Source organism: Sabethes cyaneus, chromosome 1 (assembly GCF_943734655.1).
Source record: "Sabethes cyaneus chromosome 1, idSabCyanKW18_F2, whole genome shotgun sequence".
In the NCBI taxonomy this organism is placed as follows: Eukaryota; Metazoa; Arthropoda; class Insecta; order Diptera; family Culicidae; genus Sabethes; species Sabethes cyaneus.
Genome location: NC_071353.1, coordinates 72,763,886 through 72,781,612, shown reverse-complemented (window position 1 = coordinate 72,781,612; position 17,727 = coordinate 72,763,886). Strand labels below are relative to the sequence as shown.

General features: G+C 38.5%; 1 protein-coding gene across 4 annotated transcripts in view; it reads left to right on the top strand.

The window, feature by feature from the left end:
- Positions 1 to 9,101: 9,101 nt before the first annotated feature.
- Positions 9,102 to 17,727, top strand: part of LOC128732924 (V-type proton ATPase 116 kDa subunit a 1) — a 69,805-nt gene continuing 61,179 nt past the window's right edge. Inside the window, exon 1 of one of the 4 annotated variants that reach the window (XM_053826386.1) lies at positions 9,102 to 9,414. In XM_053826386.1, the coding sequence (XP_053682361.1) occupies positions 9,408 to 9,414 (7 nt within the window). In that variant the 5' untranslated portion in view covers positions 9,102 to 9,407. Of the gene's footprint in view, positions 9,415 to 10,021; positions 10,141 to 10,959; positions 11,028 to 15,821; positions 16,173 to 17,727 lie in introns of those variants that run through there. The other 3 variants (XM_053826387.1, XM_053826385.1, XM_053826388.1) reach the window with 3 other exon arrangements.

Sequence of the window (17,727 nt, the reverse complement as noted above, 5' to 3'; positions counted from 1 at the left end):
AATCGAATTATGCAAAGAAATATGCGAATATTTCTAATCGAAGACCACTAGACCTTTCCAGTTATGTGTGTATTGGTGCTTGAAAATGAGGCAAACAACAACAGTAAACAAAAGAGATGCATTCCTTTGTCACCAAGGTACAGAATGAGTTTCGTCTTCCGCTGGCTTAAATACCAGCAAATTTTCAAAATATGTGCTTGAATTTGAAACAGGATGAAAAATTTGACCGAAATATGTGCTCTGCAGTGTGGCAAACGGAGAAACACGACTAGTAATCGCTATTTTTCGGTTTGTTCCTCCAGCATCAGCTGTTCCCCAAAATAAGGTAAACATCATGTATATACACGCGTATTTCGTGTTCGCTAGTGTGGGTGCTTGAGCTGTCAGAAAGCTCTCTAGCACGAATAGTTGAATTAATCGATTAGTGCAGACAAGGCTCTCCGATTAATCGGTAATCGAATAATTGAAAATTTCGGACATCAGAATTCCCACCAATTTAAACCCTTTGCTTCCGCGACCAAACTTTGGGTTTTCTAGCATATTTAATATTCTATTATAGCAGCTTATTGTCAATTGCAAGTAAAATTGTACCATCCAAAGTGCGATATCGCTCATAAAGTGCTATTTTGCATTAAATCGTTTCGATCTTCAGCGCACTTTTTCGCTATCTTCCAAGCAATAAGTGCGCCGAAGAGACCGAAACGATTTAAGCTAAAATAGTACTTTTATGAGCGATTGCGCACTTATTGATTGGACAATTTTCCTTGCAATTGACAATAATAGATCGATGTTTCGAATCCAACACGGTCGGCGTAATTTCCACTCCACACCAAACAATAATCGGCTGCTGCCGAGTTTTACTACCTTTGCCGCGTCCGGATCCGGACAGGGAGATAAAGTCGTAACTCTCATTATTATTTGTAACCCAGACAACGCGAAAATGATGCCGTTCGCAAAATCAATTCAACTGCTTCATATACTTATTCAGTAGTTCTTAAAAGAACTGATTGTTTTCTACCAGCTGTTAATAATACAAATCGAAGAAATTTACTGCTTGGCAGCAGCTTTTTTCTGACCGCATTCTCCGTTAGAACTTCTTCTTCTAGCAAGTTTGGTAGGCGAACGAACCGGAAGCGCCAGTTCTTTGTTTGGACCAGCTTTCTCTTGTTGAAAACTAACTTCAAAGCCTTTTTCACGAATGTATCCAACTTTAAAACGTCACAATTGTAGCTGGCGGCGATATACTTCTAGACGGCTTGCAACGAAGATCCGTTGACTCTTCGGTTTATTGGCGTCTCGCTTAGTGAATTTGGATGTCTTCGTTGCCTTATTCCGGGGAAGTAGCAACAGCTGAAGTTCAACGATTTTCGAGCGGATTCTATAGAGCGTAAATTAAATACAATCAAACTTTGATTCAAAAGGAATTTAATCCACAGCTCTTCTCCTATATATTTCTGTCATCCGTGTTAGGGAAGCATTGGCGTGGGAAGGCAAAAATAAGATTAAAGCAACGTCATGAGTTAGAAGACCGCATGGTGAGTCACCACATATTTATCGTTTAACCCTTTATAAGGCAGTGGCAACTATATTGCCACCAACAAAAATTTTTTATTTTGCTTCTATAATTATATTGATGTCATTATAGACACAAAACAAATATTTTTCGTTGGTGGCAATTTTATTGCCACGGCCTTATAAAGGGTTAATAGATCAAATCAGAAGAAATTCTTCATGATTTAAAGAATCAGCGACATTTGGAAATTTAGGTAAAGAAATTTAGTATGCAGAAAATTTTCATCTCTTCAACAAATTCGTTCGTCCTAAAAAGGACGTGTTGTGGTAAATTATGTGGTTGAAAATCCGGCCAGCAGAATGGCTTGAATGTTTGAAACAGCACCTCCCAGGGCAATGGTGACAATGGTTACGGGACAGAGCATTTTCCATTGATTCAAGCTCTTCCGCTCCCGCAACCAAATATTCTAATATAGCAGATAATAGATCGATGCTCCGGTACCAACGCGTTCGGCGCACTTTACACCAAACAATGATCCGCTGCTCTGCCTTTGCCGCTGCCGCTGCTGCTGCTGCTGCCGCTACGCTGCGTTTTACCAGTTTGCCGAGTCCAGTGAGGGAAATCGCAACTCTCTGCTGTCTGTTCTGCTTCTGCACCGTACCAATGCCAATGCAAAAATGATGCCGTTCGCCGACTTACTTCTGATTATATACCAGAGCAAATGGCAGCAAGTTGTAACAAAGGCGGATCAACGTAGGGCAGAGAATCATAGACACGAAAGAAAGGCGGTACAATGAAACCGTACTCCGTACATTGTTTGAACACAGAGATGGCACGGCAACGAGCATGGCAGACGTGCACTCACAGGTGTGTTTGTTTTAATACAGTTTAAACATGTAATTTCTGACGGGCTCATACTTCGAACGCTCATACTAAACTGCCAACATCACTTTAAAATGTGAGAAAAATCAATTTAACTGCTTCGTATACTTTTTATTCAGCAGTTCTTAAAAAAAACTGATTGTTTTCTACCAGATATTATTGCAAATTGCATCAAAAACGCGAAATGCAAGAAACTTGCAAACATTTTGCAAGCAAAATTCCAGCAGTGAGCCGTCAATTATTCATGTCAATTTATTGGGATTGACACTTGCAATAAGTTGACATAAATATTTGACAGCTCGCTGCTAGCATTTTGCTTGTAAACTGTTTGCAAGATTTTTGCATTTCGCGTTTTTGATGCAATTTGCAATAGTAATATGCAAATCAAGGAAATTTACATCTAGGCAACAGTTTTTTTCGGGCACCTTCTCCGCTGGAACGATTTCCTTTGACTGGGGCTTTCGGTGCCTTTGCTACGGTTTTCATTGGCTTAGTAGATTTTTGTTCGGGGCACCCGCATATTTACTCCAGTAGTACAGCTTTAATCGGAGCCGCCTTTGCAGCAGTTAGCAAAGATATTGTTTTCGTCCGTTTTATCAACCTTGAACAAATCGGAAGCGCCTGTTCTTTTTGTTTGGACCAGCTTTTCGACAGCTAATTTCAAAACCTTTTTCACAAATGTGTCCAACCTTGGAACGTCACAATTGTGGCTAGCGGCGATTTACTTCTAACGGCTTGCAGCGAGGATCCATTGATTTTACTGGGTATTGATAGCAGCAAAAACCATATCGTTCGCTGGCGGGCGAGTCGGTGGCTTCTTCGGATTGTTGGCGTCTTGCTTGGTGAATTTGAATGTCTTCGATGCCTTATTCCGAGCAAGCAGCATCCACTGAAGCTCAACAATTTTCGAGCGGATTCTATAGAGCGTAAATTAAATACAATCAAAACCCATAGCTCATCTCGTATATATTTCTGTCATCTGTGCTAGGGAAGCATTGGCGTGGGAAGGCAAAAACATGAAAATAATGAATATAGTCTAATATTTTCTCAATTATTAAACGTCTGTTTGGGAAACATGGAATCTATTGTATTGTTATGAATTTTTTGAAAAATTTCCAATCGATTGATACCAATATCTCTAGAATCTGTTGACGGATGACTGAGTTATAGGCGTGCAAACCATAACCACTTTTCGTTACATGTTCCCTTTTCGTTTTTCTAAAGTGCACCCCAATATAGAAATCAAAGAAGTAGTCCTACTTCAAAAGTATTCGGACAGCAGCTCACAATTTTTTCTCTTGATAATATTGTTCAGTATTTTTGCAAAGAATCTGTCCCAATCTGTTTGGGATAAAATTAACGTATTTCCAAATGTTCCTGTGTGAATTGCTGGCCATTTTTCACAAGACTTCGATTTAAGTCATTTTGATTGAAAATCAAATGATTTCTTATTTTAGTTTTGAAATAATCTCAAGAGATGTTCAAACGGGTTCAAAGCTGGACTAAGTGCTGATGTTTTGATAATGCTAAGACAATTGTATTTATGGTACCGACCGCTTACAATGTATATTTAGATTGTTTAAATTCATCGTCCCGGTACGATATGAATGTACCACACAACTATAAGTTTACTTTAATATGTTATCACAGAACAGAAGTGGAAGTGGAAATCCAAACACGTACATGCTACTTTCTTCAGATACTAGCGAACCTGGCGGTAGCGAGTCACTTTTATCCATGAAAACACACGAACGTATACGAATGCACACAAAAACATGTGAAAGCTGCTATGCGATTGGCAGCGAGCGTTCTGCTTATATTGCTGTTATTCGCTTCTATACGAAACCTTCCCAAAAGAAAAAGAAAAACAAAAAAGACTTTGTTACCAATTTTGATCGCCGAATCGTTCGGACTTCCACTTCTGTTCTGTGATGTTATTCTTGTTGACTTTTTCGGTGAGAAAAAGTTTATTTCAGTTTCGCTTAAGGTTGTTCAGATAATCGAATTTACACTTAGTTCTATCCAAAAATATATAAACTTGTTACCTCAGAGCTTTTCATAAAATTTATTGCGGTCGAATCCATTGAATCTAAATTGGTTTGTGTAAAAAGCCAAAGCCATGGATTTATACCGTCTTTAGACATTACCCTTCTTTATTGACAGACTTCGCAGCCGGCTGTTAGAATACAGGAATATTACGGGGCCAGTGCAACGATCCTACTGACTCTAACTAGCAAGCCCCGCCAAGACGAGATGGCTTGTTAGACCAGCATCGTACCTCGAAGCTAACTAGGCGATGCTAACTGGTTTGTGTATGGGACATAAAATTGGTTTGTGTGTGTGACGCCTATGCTTGTATATGCATATGTACATGCGTGTATACATATATACGTAAACATAATGACAAATATATTTTGTTCTTGTCGAACTGAGTCGAATGACAGTCGCCATTATAGCTCGAAGAAGCTGGATACATAAATGCATATCCAGCTTTTTACATGCCATAATGGCGGACGGCGTTCGTAATATTTGGATAGCATTTTGGACATTTCCTAAATACATCGCACGTTTTCTTTCCGCACGTTCCTTTAGTTTTAACGTGAACGTGTGGAAAGAAAACGTGCGATGTAATTACGAAATGTCAAAAATGCTGTCCAAATATTACGAACACACTAACACAGATTATACGGTTCGCCATTACGGCTCGTAAAAAGCTGGATAAAATTATTGAAAAATATTCTTCTTTACGAAGAAAATGCTCACTTATGTTAAACAAATAATTCAGATTTTCAGGTTTATATACCTAGCGATAGGATGCTTCTTGAAAACTGCTATCCAAAATAACAGCATACCCTGTGAAAAAAAAATATCAATCAATCCGGCAAGAGCACAACTCACGTGACTTGTGTTCTATTGTGATAATAGAAACGATATTTAGATAAAATCATGCATTTTCCATTTTGGACTTATGGCCAACATTTTGCATCAAATACTCCTATGTGCGAAGTAAAACTGAAATATTTAGACGAGTTGAGGAATTTCGTTTAGACGAGATTTTGAATGACAAGTGCACTCAAAACAAGAAGTCGTCAAAGTTCTTACTTATTGGTAGAGTTTTAGACCAGAGCGTAGATGCCAGGTTTTGCTCGAACGATTGTTCGAACTTCCACTTCTGTTCTGTGCCTCCGCCATTATGGCTCGTAAAAAGCTGGATAGATTTTGATTTTTATTATTGATCACCTGCGGCTAGCGGCAACTACATTAGCATGTTTGAGAGATAAAAGAACGGTTGTATAACATTTCGCCGAAGACCATATCGCGGAGTACCGTTTCGCGGAAAACATTTTCGCGGAAAGTACTATTTCGCGGAATGTACCAAAACGCCGAAAACCCTTTCGCGGAAAGGACTATTCCGCGGAAAACCGTTTGGCGGAAAGAAACATTTCGCGGAAAACCATGTTGGTAGCAAACGTTTCCTAGATGATTCAGGGCGAGCCGGCCGCAGGCAACGGCGAGTGTTCGCCGGTGACCCGCCGTCGGAAGTGCCGGCCACTGCGGGGGGGGCAGCCCCCCTGCAGAGATCGCATCTGTTTAGGTCTATTCGTTTTCCTAGGTCTACTGACCTCTAGTTAGTTTTCCCTAGTTCTCGCATCGATTTGACTTTGCGGCTTCCAAACTGAATGAGCGGTAGTTCTCTGCCAAATAGTAGGGGAGTGTCGTCGTGGTTGGGCCACGTTTTGGAAATCGCCCATAACTTTCATTTCAAAAGGAATTTTGGAAATCTAAATACATCGTTGCAAAGGTCTAAGAATAAGGTATATTTCGGGAAAGTTTTGAACTGATTGCTTGAAAAATAAAAAAGTTATAGGCATTTACGTGAAGACAAAAAATGTTGCCATAGTCGGACCATGTTGTACACGTTGGGCCACCGCAGAAAATCTAAGACATACGTATTGAAATTCTATATAGAGACATGAAAAGAATGAATTCCGTGAACACCGGCTCATATAGGTACCAATATCTTATTTTTATTTGCATTTTTGCGAAATTTTGGCGATCTTGTAGAATTAATATTGCTCCAATCGCCTTTTCCGAAGTGTTCAACTAAAATGAAAAAAAAAAACAACAAAAATCTAGATTTTCATCGTATTAATTTGGCTTTATTTCATGACATTTTACGTGACTGACAGTCTCTAGCGATTATTGTGCTTCTGCGCTTAAAATTATGGTGGCCCAACCATGACTACTCAAGTGGCCCGACCTTTACAAATAGCGCCTTTCTAGTATTTCACCTTAGCCTTCTCAAACACCTTACCGGAGGGGGTTTTTCTATAGTCTTAGTGTGCAGCACAACACACTTCATACATTTTCAAAATTTATCTCGATAATTGCATTTCATGAATCATTTCTTGAAGAAAAGTTCATTGCACCTGGAAAACTTTTTTTTGTAAGAATTAGTTACTGAATTCAGTACGGGTGTTTTGAATACACGATTGAAACTCACAATATTGTGAAAAGTTAGCTATCACAGTGAGAAGTTTTAAAATGGTTGTATCATAGATATCATGAGTTACTAAAACTGTAAAATCGTGATGGCCCGACCATAACAGTGGCCCGACGATAACGACAATACCCTACTTTTGGCGAAAATGTTTTCCGCGAAATAATACTTTCCGCAAAAATGTTTTCCGCGAAATGGTACTTTCCGCGAAACAATATATTCTGCGTTATGGTCATCCACGAATTGGTTTTCCGCGAAATGGTATTCGGCGAAATGTTATACAATCGAAAAAACACCTGTGCTAATTTTGATCACACGGTGGCAACTTTGACGTTTTCGAACAAAATAGGTGATGTCAACACATCTGGATCACTTTTATGCTAGTGTGCGGTTAGTGGGCTTGTAAAAGAACGATTAATACGATATTTCCGTAGCAGCAAACGTAACTTTTGTAGCGGCATCATCTGTTTCTCGCCCGAAAAGTGAAGTTTTATGTTAGACGAATGTAAATTATTGTTACCAATGCACTGTTTTTGAGATTCCTAGAAAATTCTTCACTTCTATGTAACTAAATTGATACATGCATAATTGAGTTTTTGTTGGTTTGATCGCGTGAGCACAAAGATTATTAACACCTTTTCCGTACAAGAATTTCATAGAATAGTTCTGGCAACTTTGCTTTGGGTCAGCTAGTCTAAAGTTGGAAAACTGTGTAGTAAATTTTCCGTGTAAAAAGCCACTTTCCACCGCCAGGTTCGCTAGTATCTGTAAAAGGTTGGAGTTACGAGTTTTGATTTTAACTTCCACTTCTGTTCTGTGGTATCACCGTTAATCATTAAAAAATGTGTGATTGTGACTTGGTGGTTTATTTCTTTATAAAACTACAAATTAGAAGAAACTGATACACAAGATGCAGGCATTCGGAAAGTACCTATAATCTCGACCTCATCTAACAAAGTTATAAATTTGCGTAACAAACTGTGTAACAATGTTCAGCGTTTGAATTGCATCTACATTCGTAGTTCTACGTTAGCGCAGCGTACGTGCCCTTAGGCACAGAGCTTGATTCTTTTTTCGAATAGTCTACAAGCTACAAACTAAGCACGTTTACATTGTTTTTATGTAAATGAGTGATCTTTTGGTCCAAACTATGCGATTATTTTAAAATATCCTCTTATCACACTACTGTGTTACCTGACTCACTGCGAAATGCGTTGTATTCGCGGGATCGTGTTGGTTCGAAAGGTTTCGAAAAATATCGCCCTTGTAACGAAAATATCGTTGATTTTGATCACTAAAAATAACGTACTTAAACGTTATATTTCATGTGCCAGTAGTACGCAATAATTGTATTGTGAAACTGAATTGTTATTTATGCAACTTTTTACAAATTAAATGCAATAACAAAAGCACAACTTATAAAAAATCGTTTGTTATCGATATTAACTGCATATGCGTTATAAACGAATAAAACGTATGGTTACGTTTCATTTCAATAATACGCATATTCGCAGTGAGTCAGGTAAAACAGTAGCATTATGCACGGCGGTCTTACGACGATCGTTATGGGCGGGTTTACCCCCAAATGACCGCTTTGCATATTTTACTATTTATTTCTACAAAACTGTAGGTAAGGTCGGGCATATAAATAAAATAAACCCTAAATTCTGTGCAAGCAGAGGTATAATACGTACGATTATAATGAAAAATCTGTTTCTCTATATTTCTCCGCTAATTTATACGTTACCACAGTACAAGGTATTGTCTAATTTTGCGTAGGCAAAACGTAATATGTCTGCCATAAAAATTTAACACCAATTTAAGCAAAACCATAGTGAGCGGTTTTACTTCGATGAGCGTTATTTCCCCGTCTATCGTTAAAAAAATTAACTTCTAGCAATTTATCTTGAAATTAATTGAGTATCGCAATTGCTTGGTTCCGTTTGATAGTACTTCGTACGGAACTCAACCTAAATATAACTGCATTCACTATCAATTAACTCTTAGATTGCTGTTTTGTGGTAAATAAAACAATGCATGGTAAATGTCAAATTATCGCGCTACAGCAGATCGCCTAAAGCAACATTTGAGATTTATACCCTCCGCGTGCATTTTACAATACAACGCATACAGTCAACCATTCATTTATTTATTGATCCGATCAGTATGTTGTTCTTGCGATTTACTTCTCTAACAGTTTCTTCCGAACGGTTGAATTGAATGGCTATCGACGTCATTACAGTCTATGAAAAGTGCTAACATCTCGAATTCAATAACAATATACATCAAAAGAGTTTTGATGTTCATACAGAGTGTTATATTCTAAATGTGCTAAAATCAAATAATCATGATAATACGACTTTTATAATTAGCAACCACGTGATTACAAACTTTTATAGTTTTGTGTTTCATCTATTCCATTTTACAAATTCAAATCAACCTGTAGATTGAACTGTTTCAAGCATTAAATAAGTGTTATTCAACTTGTTCTAATCAATAAACATATGCATAATGAGAAGTAAGTAAAACATTAAATAAACCTGCTATATTGCCTTCGGCAACATTCAATGCGATCACATGACCGCTTACCCGTGTTACGTTCAAAGCAGTTTGCATTGATAAAACATTTAGGCCATTTCGTGGGGTTAGTGACGTTGGTGGATTTCATTAAATACTGCATTATATTTAAAATATCTAGTGTGGTCGAAAATTTATAATTATATTATAATACACATTTTGCTACATAAAAGAGAACTTATTTATTTTCTTGTGCTCTACTCATGTGTTATGCTGTGTAAGTGCATACGAATGAACTGGCTATATCAACGCCAGTAGGAATGGTGAACATGTGATGAGAGAATTGTGTATCAAAGTGATCGCTGTGGAAGTTTGAATAATGCTGTCGATCGTACTATTGCAATAATGTCACGATGTGCTAAAGCATCATGTGATCGATAATTATTTACTTACACAAATTTAGCTGGAAAACGAGGATGAAGAAATGATGTATTGTATCGTTTATCTATAGAAAATTAGTGACACATACAATCATCATAGTAACTATTCATATTATTCTCGAATATTATTTAGCTCCCATTCTCATCTTTTGCTTTTTGAATGGCAAGATCGCTATTCAAATTTCTCCCCCACTGTTAGTTGTGCGCTGGTTTTTCAACATTAAACATCTCTCTCCCGGCGAGTCGCTTGTGATTAGAAATAAACAGCAGATGATAATCTTTTACTGGCAAGTATTTCCACTTCAAATAACAACTAAGGACTATAGAATAATTTCAATTCAATAAATAAATTATCAATCAAACAATTACTCTGGGAAGCCTGTCAATGCTAAAAAATTTAATATCTCATTGGCATGATAAGGTTTAGTGCCTATAGTGCTTAGTGGCTTTACTACGAAAATGAATCGGAAGTTTTCCTGTTAAAAATACATTTGTAATCTATATTTACCGTTAACCAAGAGTAAGACTGGTACAAATTATAAGTCTTCGATCTTATCCTCAACCAGTTCGTGCAATAATGCGTTTGACAGTGTCTTGTCCAATCATGAAATGATCAAACTGGAGACATCAGGTGATATAAAAACGGTGCATGCGGGTTTATAAGCTTATATTGATTGAATAAACTGAAAATTTGTTTTCATCTCTTTCAGTCCACCGAATAGCGAAACAAACTTTACTCAACCGTTGACAGTAGGGATATTCACGTAGCGCTTGTTTTATTGCGTAAACGGTGTATTACGTGAATATATTGCCGCTACTTCGCATTACAGTCCCAGTTCCTATGGAGATGGAACTGTCATGAGAGTAGCGGTAGTGAATAGCAAGCGATACGTGAATACTCCTAGTGTTTAGTTATATATGATAGCTTTAACTTTTTGTAGTTAGAATTCAGCGTTCAGGTATTGAACAACTCTTATCGGTCAGAAAACAAAATATAACCTATTGTGCCTTTAAAAAATCTGTGAAAAGATACAACTTTTCCTACCAAAAATAAAAACTACAAGGTATACAGCCCTAAGGGTTGTACGAAAGGGTGACGTAGGACTTTATGTCTGATCATTAGGTCAAAGACTAATGGAAACTGCATTTATGGCATATGCATATTTGCGTATCTGTGAGTATCATTGTTTGAGTGTTTATTTGTAAAAGAAGAGCGAAACATTGTGATTTAATTCTTCATTGAATCAATGGTGGTTTTGAAAAAAACCGTTTGAAATTGTTTAGTGGCCCTGAAAAGAACTATGTTTGAGCTGATAGCACTTCTTAAAAATCAGTACTATAATTACTGTTGCCAATATATAGATGGATGTCGATATTCGGTCCTTTAGACTCTTGGATGCTGGTTGCCCGCTAATACAGGAGTGATAGAAAATACCCAATCACTGTAAAGTAGAAATGGATTAATTTTATCAAAATACTGACCGTCCGTCAGTGCGATCGTGCGATAAATGAGCAGACGGCGAACCAAGTGTGCTATTTTATAGTCACTGGCACTGCCGTTGCTACTTGTAAGCTAGTGTAGGTGTGGGAGAAACCAGATCGGCTGCTGCTGCTGCTCAAATGATTATCAATCAAGAACCAAGTGTACCATTTTATAGTCACTGGCACTGCCGCTTCTACTTGTTAGCTAGTGTAGGTGGTGGAGGAAACCATATCGGCTGCTGCTGCTTAAATGATTGTCCGACACTGATTGAGCAAGCTATCGAACAATTTCGCATGTCTGCGTTGGGGATAATGCAAAATGTAACGTAAAGTGCATCGTGTGGGATTCACGTTGGCCATTGCCCGCTGATTCCGCATGTCTTCGGGGTCGGTGTTGCCGTCAATAGCCATCGATGTTGCCAACTGTATTGGAAAAGGGGTGTGGCTTACAAAGTGGTCTCAAAGGTTATCATTTGGATCCAAATCCTTTGGTGTATCTAATTGTCGTCCGTGCCTGTGAAGCTAGGCGATCACAAGGGAAATGTATGGGAAAATGCGACCTTAAAACTTTACACACATTTTCACTATTTAGCGTATAAAAAATTATTATTAATATGTTACTATAAAATTGCTGGACATTTTATCTATCCAACGACATATTAACTGTTATGTTTCGTTCAGTAGTATAGTAGCTATTAGCGTTTGAAATATTTCATTCAAACGTTACACTTCTATTTTTCCTTTTTACAAAGTGCTACCCAGTCCCAGTATAGTAAACAAAGACGTATTCCTACGTCAAAAGCCAACTGAACCTATTGTGCCTTTAAAAAAGCTGTGAAAAGATACAACGGTCTTTGAGAGTCAAAAAGAACACGTAATCATCGTTGGCAGAATTAGCATTAACGGGAAACTAGCAGTCATTGACTTTTCGTCGGAGAGCCCAATTTCGGAAGCAGTTTTTGGGCCCAAAAGCGGGGTTCTGTTTATAGAAATGTATTCACTGTATTCTTCTTGCCAATCTGAACACAGAGAAGTATATTTTCATGAACAAACAAAAAAACTGCTTTTGAAATTTACAGAATCGATGACGACTAACTTCACATTAAATAACGTGTAGTGTAAGTAAGTGTAGTGTAAGCGTGTAGTAAAACGCTATGCAAAAGATTTTGATGATCCGTATACAATTGTGACACTATCCAGCTTTTCACAAGCCATAATGGCGGGCGTGCTCGTAATATTTGAACAGCATTTTTGACATTTCCCCAATACATCGCACGTTTTCTTTCCGCGTGTTCACGGTAAAACTAAAGGAATGTACGGAAAGAAAACGTGCGATGTATTAGGGAAATGTCACAAATGCTGTACAAAGATTACGAACACGTCCGTCATTATGGCTCGTAAAAAGCTGGATACACAGCTTTGGTACGATCAAGTGCGGAATACGGCGAAGTTGTTTGGACACCTCAGTATAATATCCACAAACAGCGATTGAAACGTGTCCAAAAGAAATTTGTTCGATTCGCACTTCGTAACCTGGGTTGGCGTGATGGTTTAGCACCATATGTAGATCTGTGCAGATTAATAAATCTAAATTCGCTGGATTGCAGACGCAAAATAAAAGATGTACTGTTCCTGAAGGACCTCATAACAGAACGGTTCTATTCGCCATATCTTCTCAGTCAAGTAACGTTTAACGAAGGTAACAGAAATTTGAGGAGAGTTCGCCAGTTCCAGTTACCCACGAGAAACACGAACTACAGCATGAACGAACCGGTTCGTCGCATGATGTCTATGGCAAATGACGTACAGAATGTAGCATCGATATTAGATTCTAGACAAACAATTAAGGATAAGTTGAAAGTTCATTTTATGTAATTTATGTTATAAGTTTTTTATGTCTGTGATTTTTTTAATATCCTGTGGATGAAGGGCAAGACCCATATATCCTGATTCCAATAAATTAAATTAAATTAAATTAAATAACGCTAGACAGGCTATCCAGCTTTTTACGAGCCATAATGGCGGGCGTGCTCGTAATATTTGAACAGCATTTTTGACATTTCCCCAATACATCGCACGTTTTCTTTCCGCGTGTTCACGGTAAAACTAAAGGAATGTACGGAAAGAAAACGTGCGATGTATTAGGGAACTGTCAAAAATGCTGTTCAAATATTACGAACACGTCCGCCATTATGGCTCGTAAAAAGCTGGATAGTGCTGACAATGCTTGTTTGCGGCTAGTTACCGACAAGAAGAATTTAAGTAGAATTGTGGATACCAATTTACAATAGCTATGCAGTCAAAAAGCAGCTGAACAGTAACCTGCAGTATAAAACGCAAGAGATGCTAATAAACGATTGATTTATAGCTTATACTAGACGTCCCGGATTTTGCGGGACTGTCCCGAATATAGAGGGTAACTCTCGGATTACTAAGTGTCCCGCATTGATAATTTTTTTAATCGAAACAATTTCTAATGATGAAACAGGAAATTATGTTACATTGCATGAAAAAAAAAACATCTCCAGTCACGACCCCGGCCAGCCGGCACCTCGAACTCCTCATCTGACCAATGTCGCTGGTGACTGTTGTCTTCATCTTCAGCTTTCGCTTCATAATTCCTTAGTATTTCAATATTGGACGAACCCGGGCACAATTTGGTGCACACAGCTCTTTTGAGATGAACTGACGTCCATTGTCCATTATAGCACACATGCTGAATCTGCGGCAGGCTATCGTGGGACTTAATGAAGGGCAAAATCCGCCTGGTAAGGCACCTACGCCTGTGTTTCTCCGAAATCTTATCCGTCACAAAACACTGATTTTCACACGGATGCCAATGAAACAAATCCCTTGCCAAGTCATGACTTTTTATCACGAATCAAAACCAATAGCTTTTATCCCCAAAACCAATCCAGAATCTGCTAGAAACCCTATCGCGAGCCACAGCATGAAGAATTTAACCCCTGGGTTTGGCTGAAATCGGCCTATGCATCGTGTTTCGTCACCACCCGGCCACACAGCCCACGAGACCGGATTCTAGCCTTTGTTTATTGTTTGAGGCTTCTGTTGGGCTCCCCACTTGCTCGGTAACCATTCCAAGACGGATTCGCCGTACAATACAGCGGTCAGTATTCAGCTTTGACTTTCCGAATGACCCTCAACCGCAGTTGATAGTCAAGAATTCAACTACAACGTTTGTCCTGCGCTTTGTGGACAGCCCTGAGAGTTTTCTTGCACCCTTCGATTACTTAAACCACAGCTCTTTTAGCATTGAGGATAATCCGTCAGTTCCCGCCAGCTCTCGAGCCGACCGACGCTGATGAATTCTGCATGTGACCGCACACAATTACTTTCATTTCTCCTCCTGCATGATGAATATCTCGAAACCACGTTGCCTTTAAACTGCGAAAAAAATATACCGAGCAGAACTGTTTACAAATAACACCGCGCTACCAAAGCTAGCATCCACGGCCACTGGGAGCGCCGCTAGCGCCAAAATGAAATGCCCAATTTCTAAATGATCCCATTTTTACTACCGAACCGATTTAGCAAATAAGCCAGTCAATATTTCCCGCATTCATCCAAAACAAATCTGGTCACTTTAGCTTATACTAATGGTTACCTAGGAATGTTACTTCTGTGTTACTTAACTGCAACATTGTGTTACATTCAGTGTTGACCACCATGTGTTTTGCACGCACATGCTGTACTCCAAAAGTGACGTTTATAAAGCGATTGATGTATGTATGTATATTGCGACATTTGCCCTTGTGGGGGTTAAGCTCCCATGGAACAGAATATTGCATTTCCCTATTCCAGTATCAGAACAAACATCACGCAACACACTCTCGGTAGCAGTAGTATAATCAATATATATAGAATGCCAGTGTCGCTGCAGTGCGCGTGGTAAACATCATACATATTCAGATAATGTATTTACAGTACATATGCATATGTGTGTGTGCCTGAGATTCATCAAAAGGGGAATCTCATTGTCAAACTTTGACAACGAGTTTGAAATTTCGAATATGGCTGCCAAGTAATGTGATTGTAAACTTCGCTTGCTTCAAATTTCTGAAAAAATCGGTGCAAATAGGCGCAGTTTTGGGATTCAATTCATCCGGACGAAAAGAAAATTAGCATTTCACTGGCATGAAAAGACAGCGATGAGCGCACTGATGACAGCACCATCCAGCGCACAGATAAAGAACAGATAAATAACAATGAGCAATAACTTTGACAATGAAGTTCCCGATTCACAGACTTGATACAGATTGTTAGCATCATGTTTACCACAATGAGTCCCGTAGAAAAACAGCGACACTGGCATTCTATATATATATATATATTGATTCTACTGTAGCAGTACGCTGAGCTATCGTCACAACGTACAGCACGAACGGTTTGGTGCATCACAGTGTCGGCAAACACCGGTATCGTCTGGATCGCGACAGCGTTGATCGCAGAGCGCGACCAGTCGTTCGTTGTCGATCGATAAGTACAGTTTTGGGCGATTCTTTGTGCCGGGTTAAAAGCGGGTTTGCACAGCCCCTATTTAGACTACCCTGATTTACACGATTATCACTGTCGAATCTCGCACACGGTTTCGCTCATGTAAAATGAAGTGAAAAAGAAGGACAAGAAAGAAAAAGAAGTCAAACTCATAATTGATTAAACTAAAAGCATCTCTAGTGTCAGATTAACAATGCAAAATGCGGTTTGTTTCATTAAATGATTATAACAGTAGTCTAAATAGTCATCGAAGGGACAATATTAAGCTTAGAAATTGTCTTGTTCACGCTCAATACGACCAACTTTGCGGGAAGATGTATTGGTAAGAAGTTGAAAAGATTTCAATTTATTTTAAATCTTGATTGCAATATTTAATGATGAAATTTCTCATTTTCAATAGGGACATACATTTTACTTACTGCTATTAATTGATAACCCAAATACATTTTGTAATTTATTATCTTAAAATGTACCTATATTTAGAACTGTTGAATCAAATGGTTCCTCAAAAAGATATTCCCATTTTACAACTTTTTTGCCATCGAAAATATACATTTATACATTTTTATTCAACGAACATTAAAAGAAAAAATATTTGTGACGGGGGTCTGAATGTATGTAAAGTCTCGAAAATACTAGGAGAGTTGACTATGTAGCTGCTAGCAAATGAGCTTGCAAGATGATCGTAAACTGCATGAGTTTATGATCAGCTCTTAAGTGCACTTGCTAGCAGTTAGTCAATTCGCATAGTATTATCGAGGCTGTACAGTACATGCATTCTGGTGGCAAGTATTATCGAGGTGTTACAGTTCAGTATTTTTTGCGACGGTACAAAAAAATTTATATTGTTACATAACAGAAACAGTGGGATTGTTACATAACAATGGCAATTATGTAACGTAACGTTGCATTGCTTTAATGTTATCGCAATCTATACCTATTAAAATGGATTTCTGTCTGCTCTATGTTCCTTATAGAATCGAAAACTACTGAACCGTTCGGAGTAAAAATTTGCATGTAGGGGTTTTTGGTACCAGAGAAGGTTCTTATGATGGTTAGAGATCCCTCCCCCCACTAAGAGGGGGGGCTCCCATACAAATCTATACCTTTAAAAACGGATTTCTGTCTGTCTGCCCGAATGTTCCTTATAGAATCGAAAACTACTGAACCGATCGGCGTTAAAATTTGCATATAGGGGTTTTTGGGGCCAGGGAAGGTTCTTATGATGGTTAGAGACCCCTCCTCTCACTAAGAGGGGGGGGCATACAAATGAAACACAAATTTCTGCACAATTCGAGAGCTAATCAAGCAAATGGAATAAAACTTTACATGTGGGTGTTTTCGGTGGCATGAATTTTTTCTATGATGAATTGAGACCCCTTACCTTTTTAGGAGGGGGAAGGCTCCCATACAAATGAAATACAAATTTCCTCATAACTCGAGAACTAATCAAGCAAATGGAACCAAATTTAGCGTGTGGGTGATTTTGTAGGCAATTTCTTTTCTATGGTGAATTGAGACCCCTCCTCTCTTCAGGAAGGGAATAATGACCCCTCTCCCTTTTAAGGGGGACTTCCATTCAAATGAAATACAAATTTCCTCATGAATTGAGATCTGTTTAGGAGGGGGGGGGGGCTCCCATACAAATGAAATACAAATTTTCTCATAACTCCAGAACTAATCAAGCAAATGGAACCAAATTTAGCAAGTGGCTGTTTTTGTAGGCAATTTTTTTTCTATGGTGAATTGAGACCCCTCCCCTCTTTAGGAGGGGAATAATGACCCCTCTCCCTTTTAAGAGGGGAGGCTTCCATACAAATGAAATACCAATTTCCTCATAACTTTAGAACTAATCAAGCAAATGGAACCAAATTTGA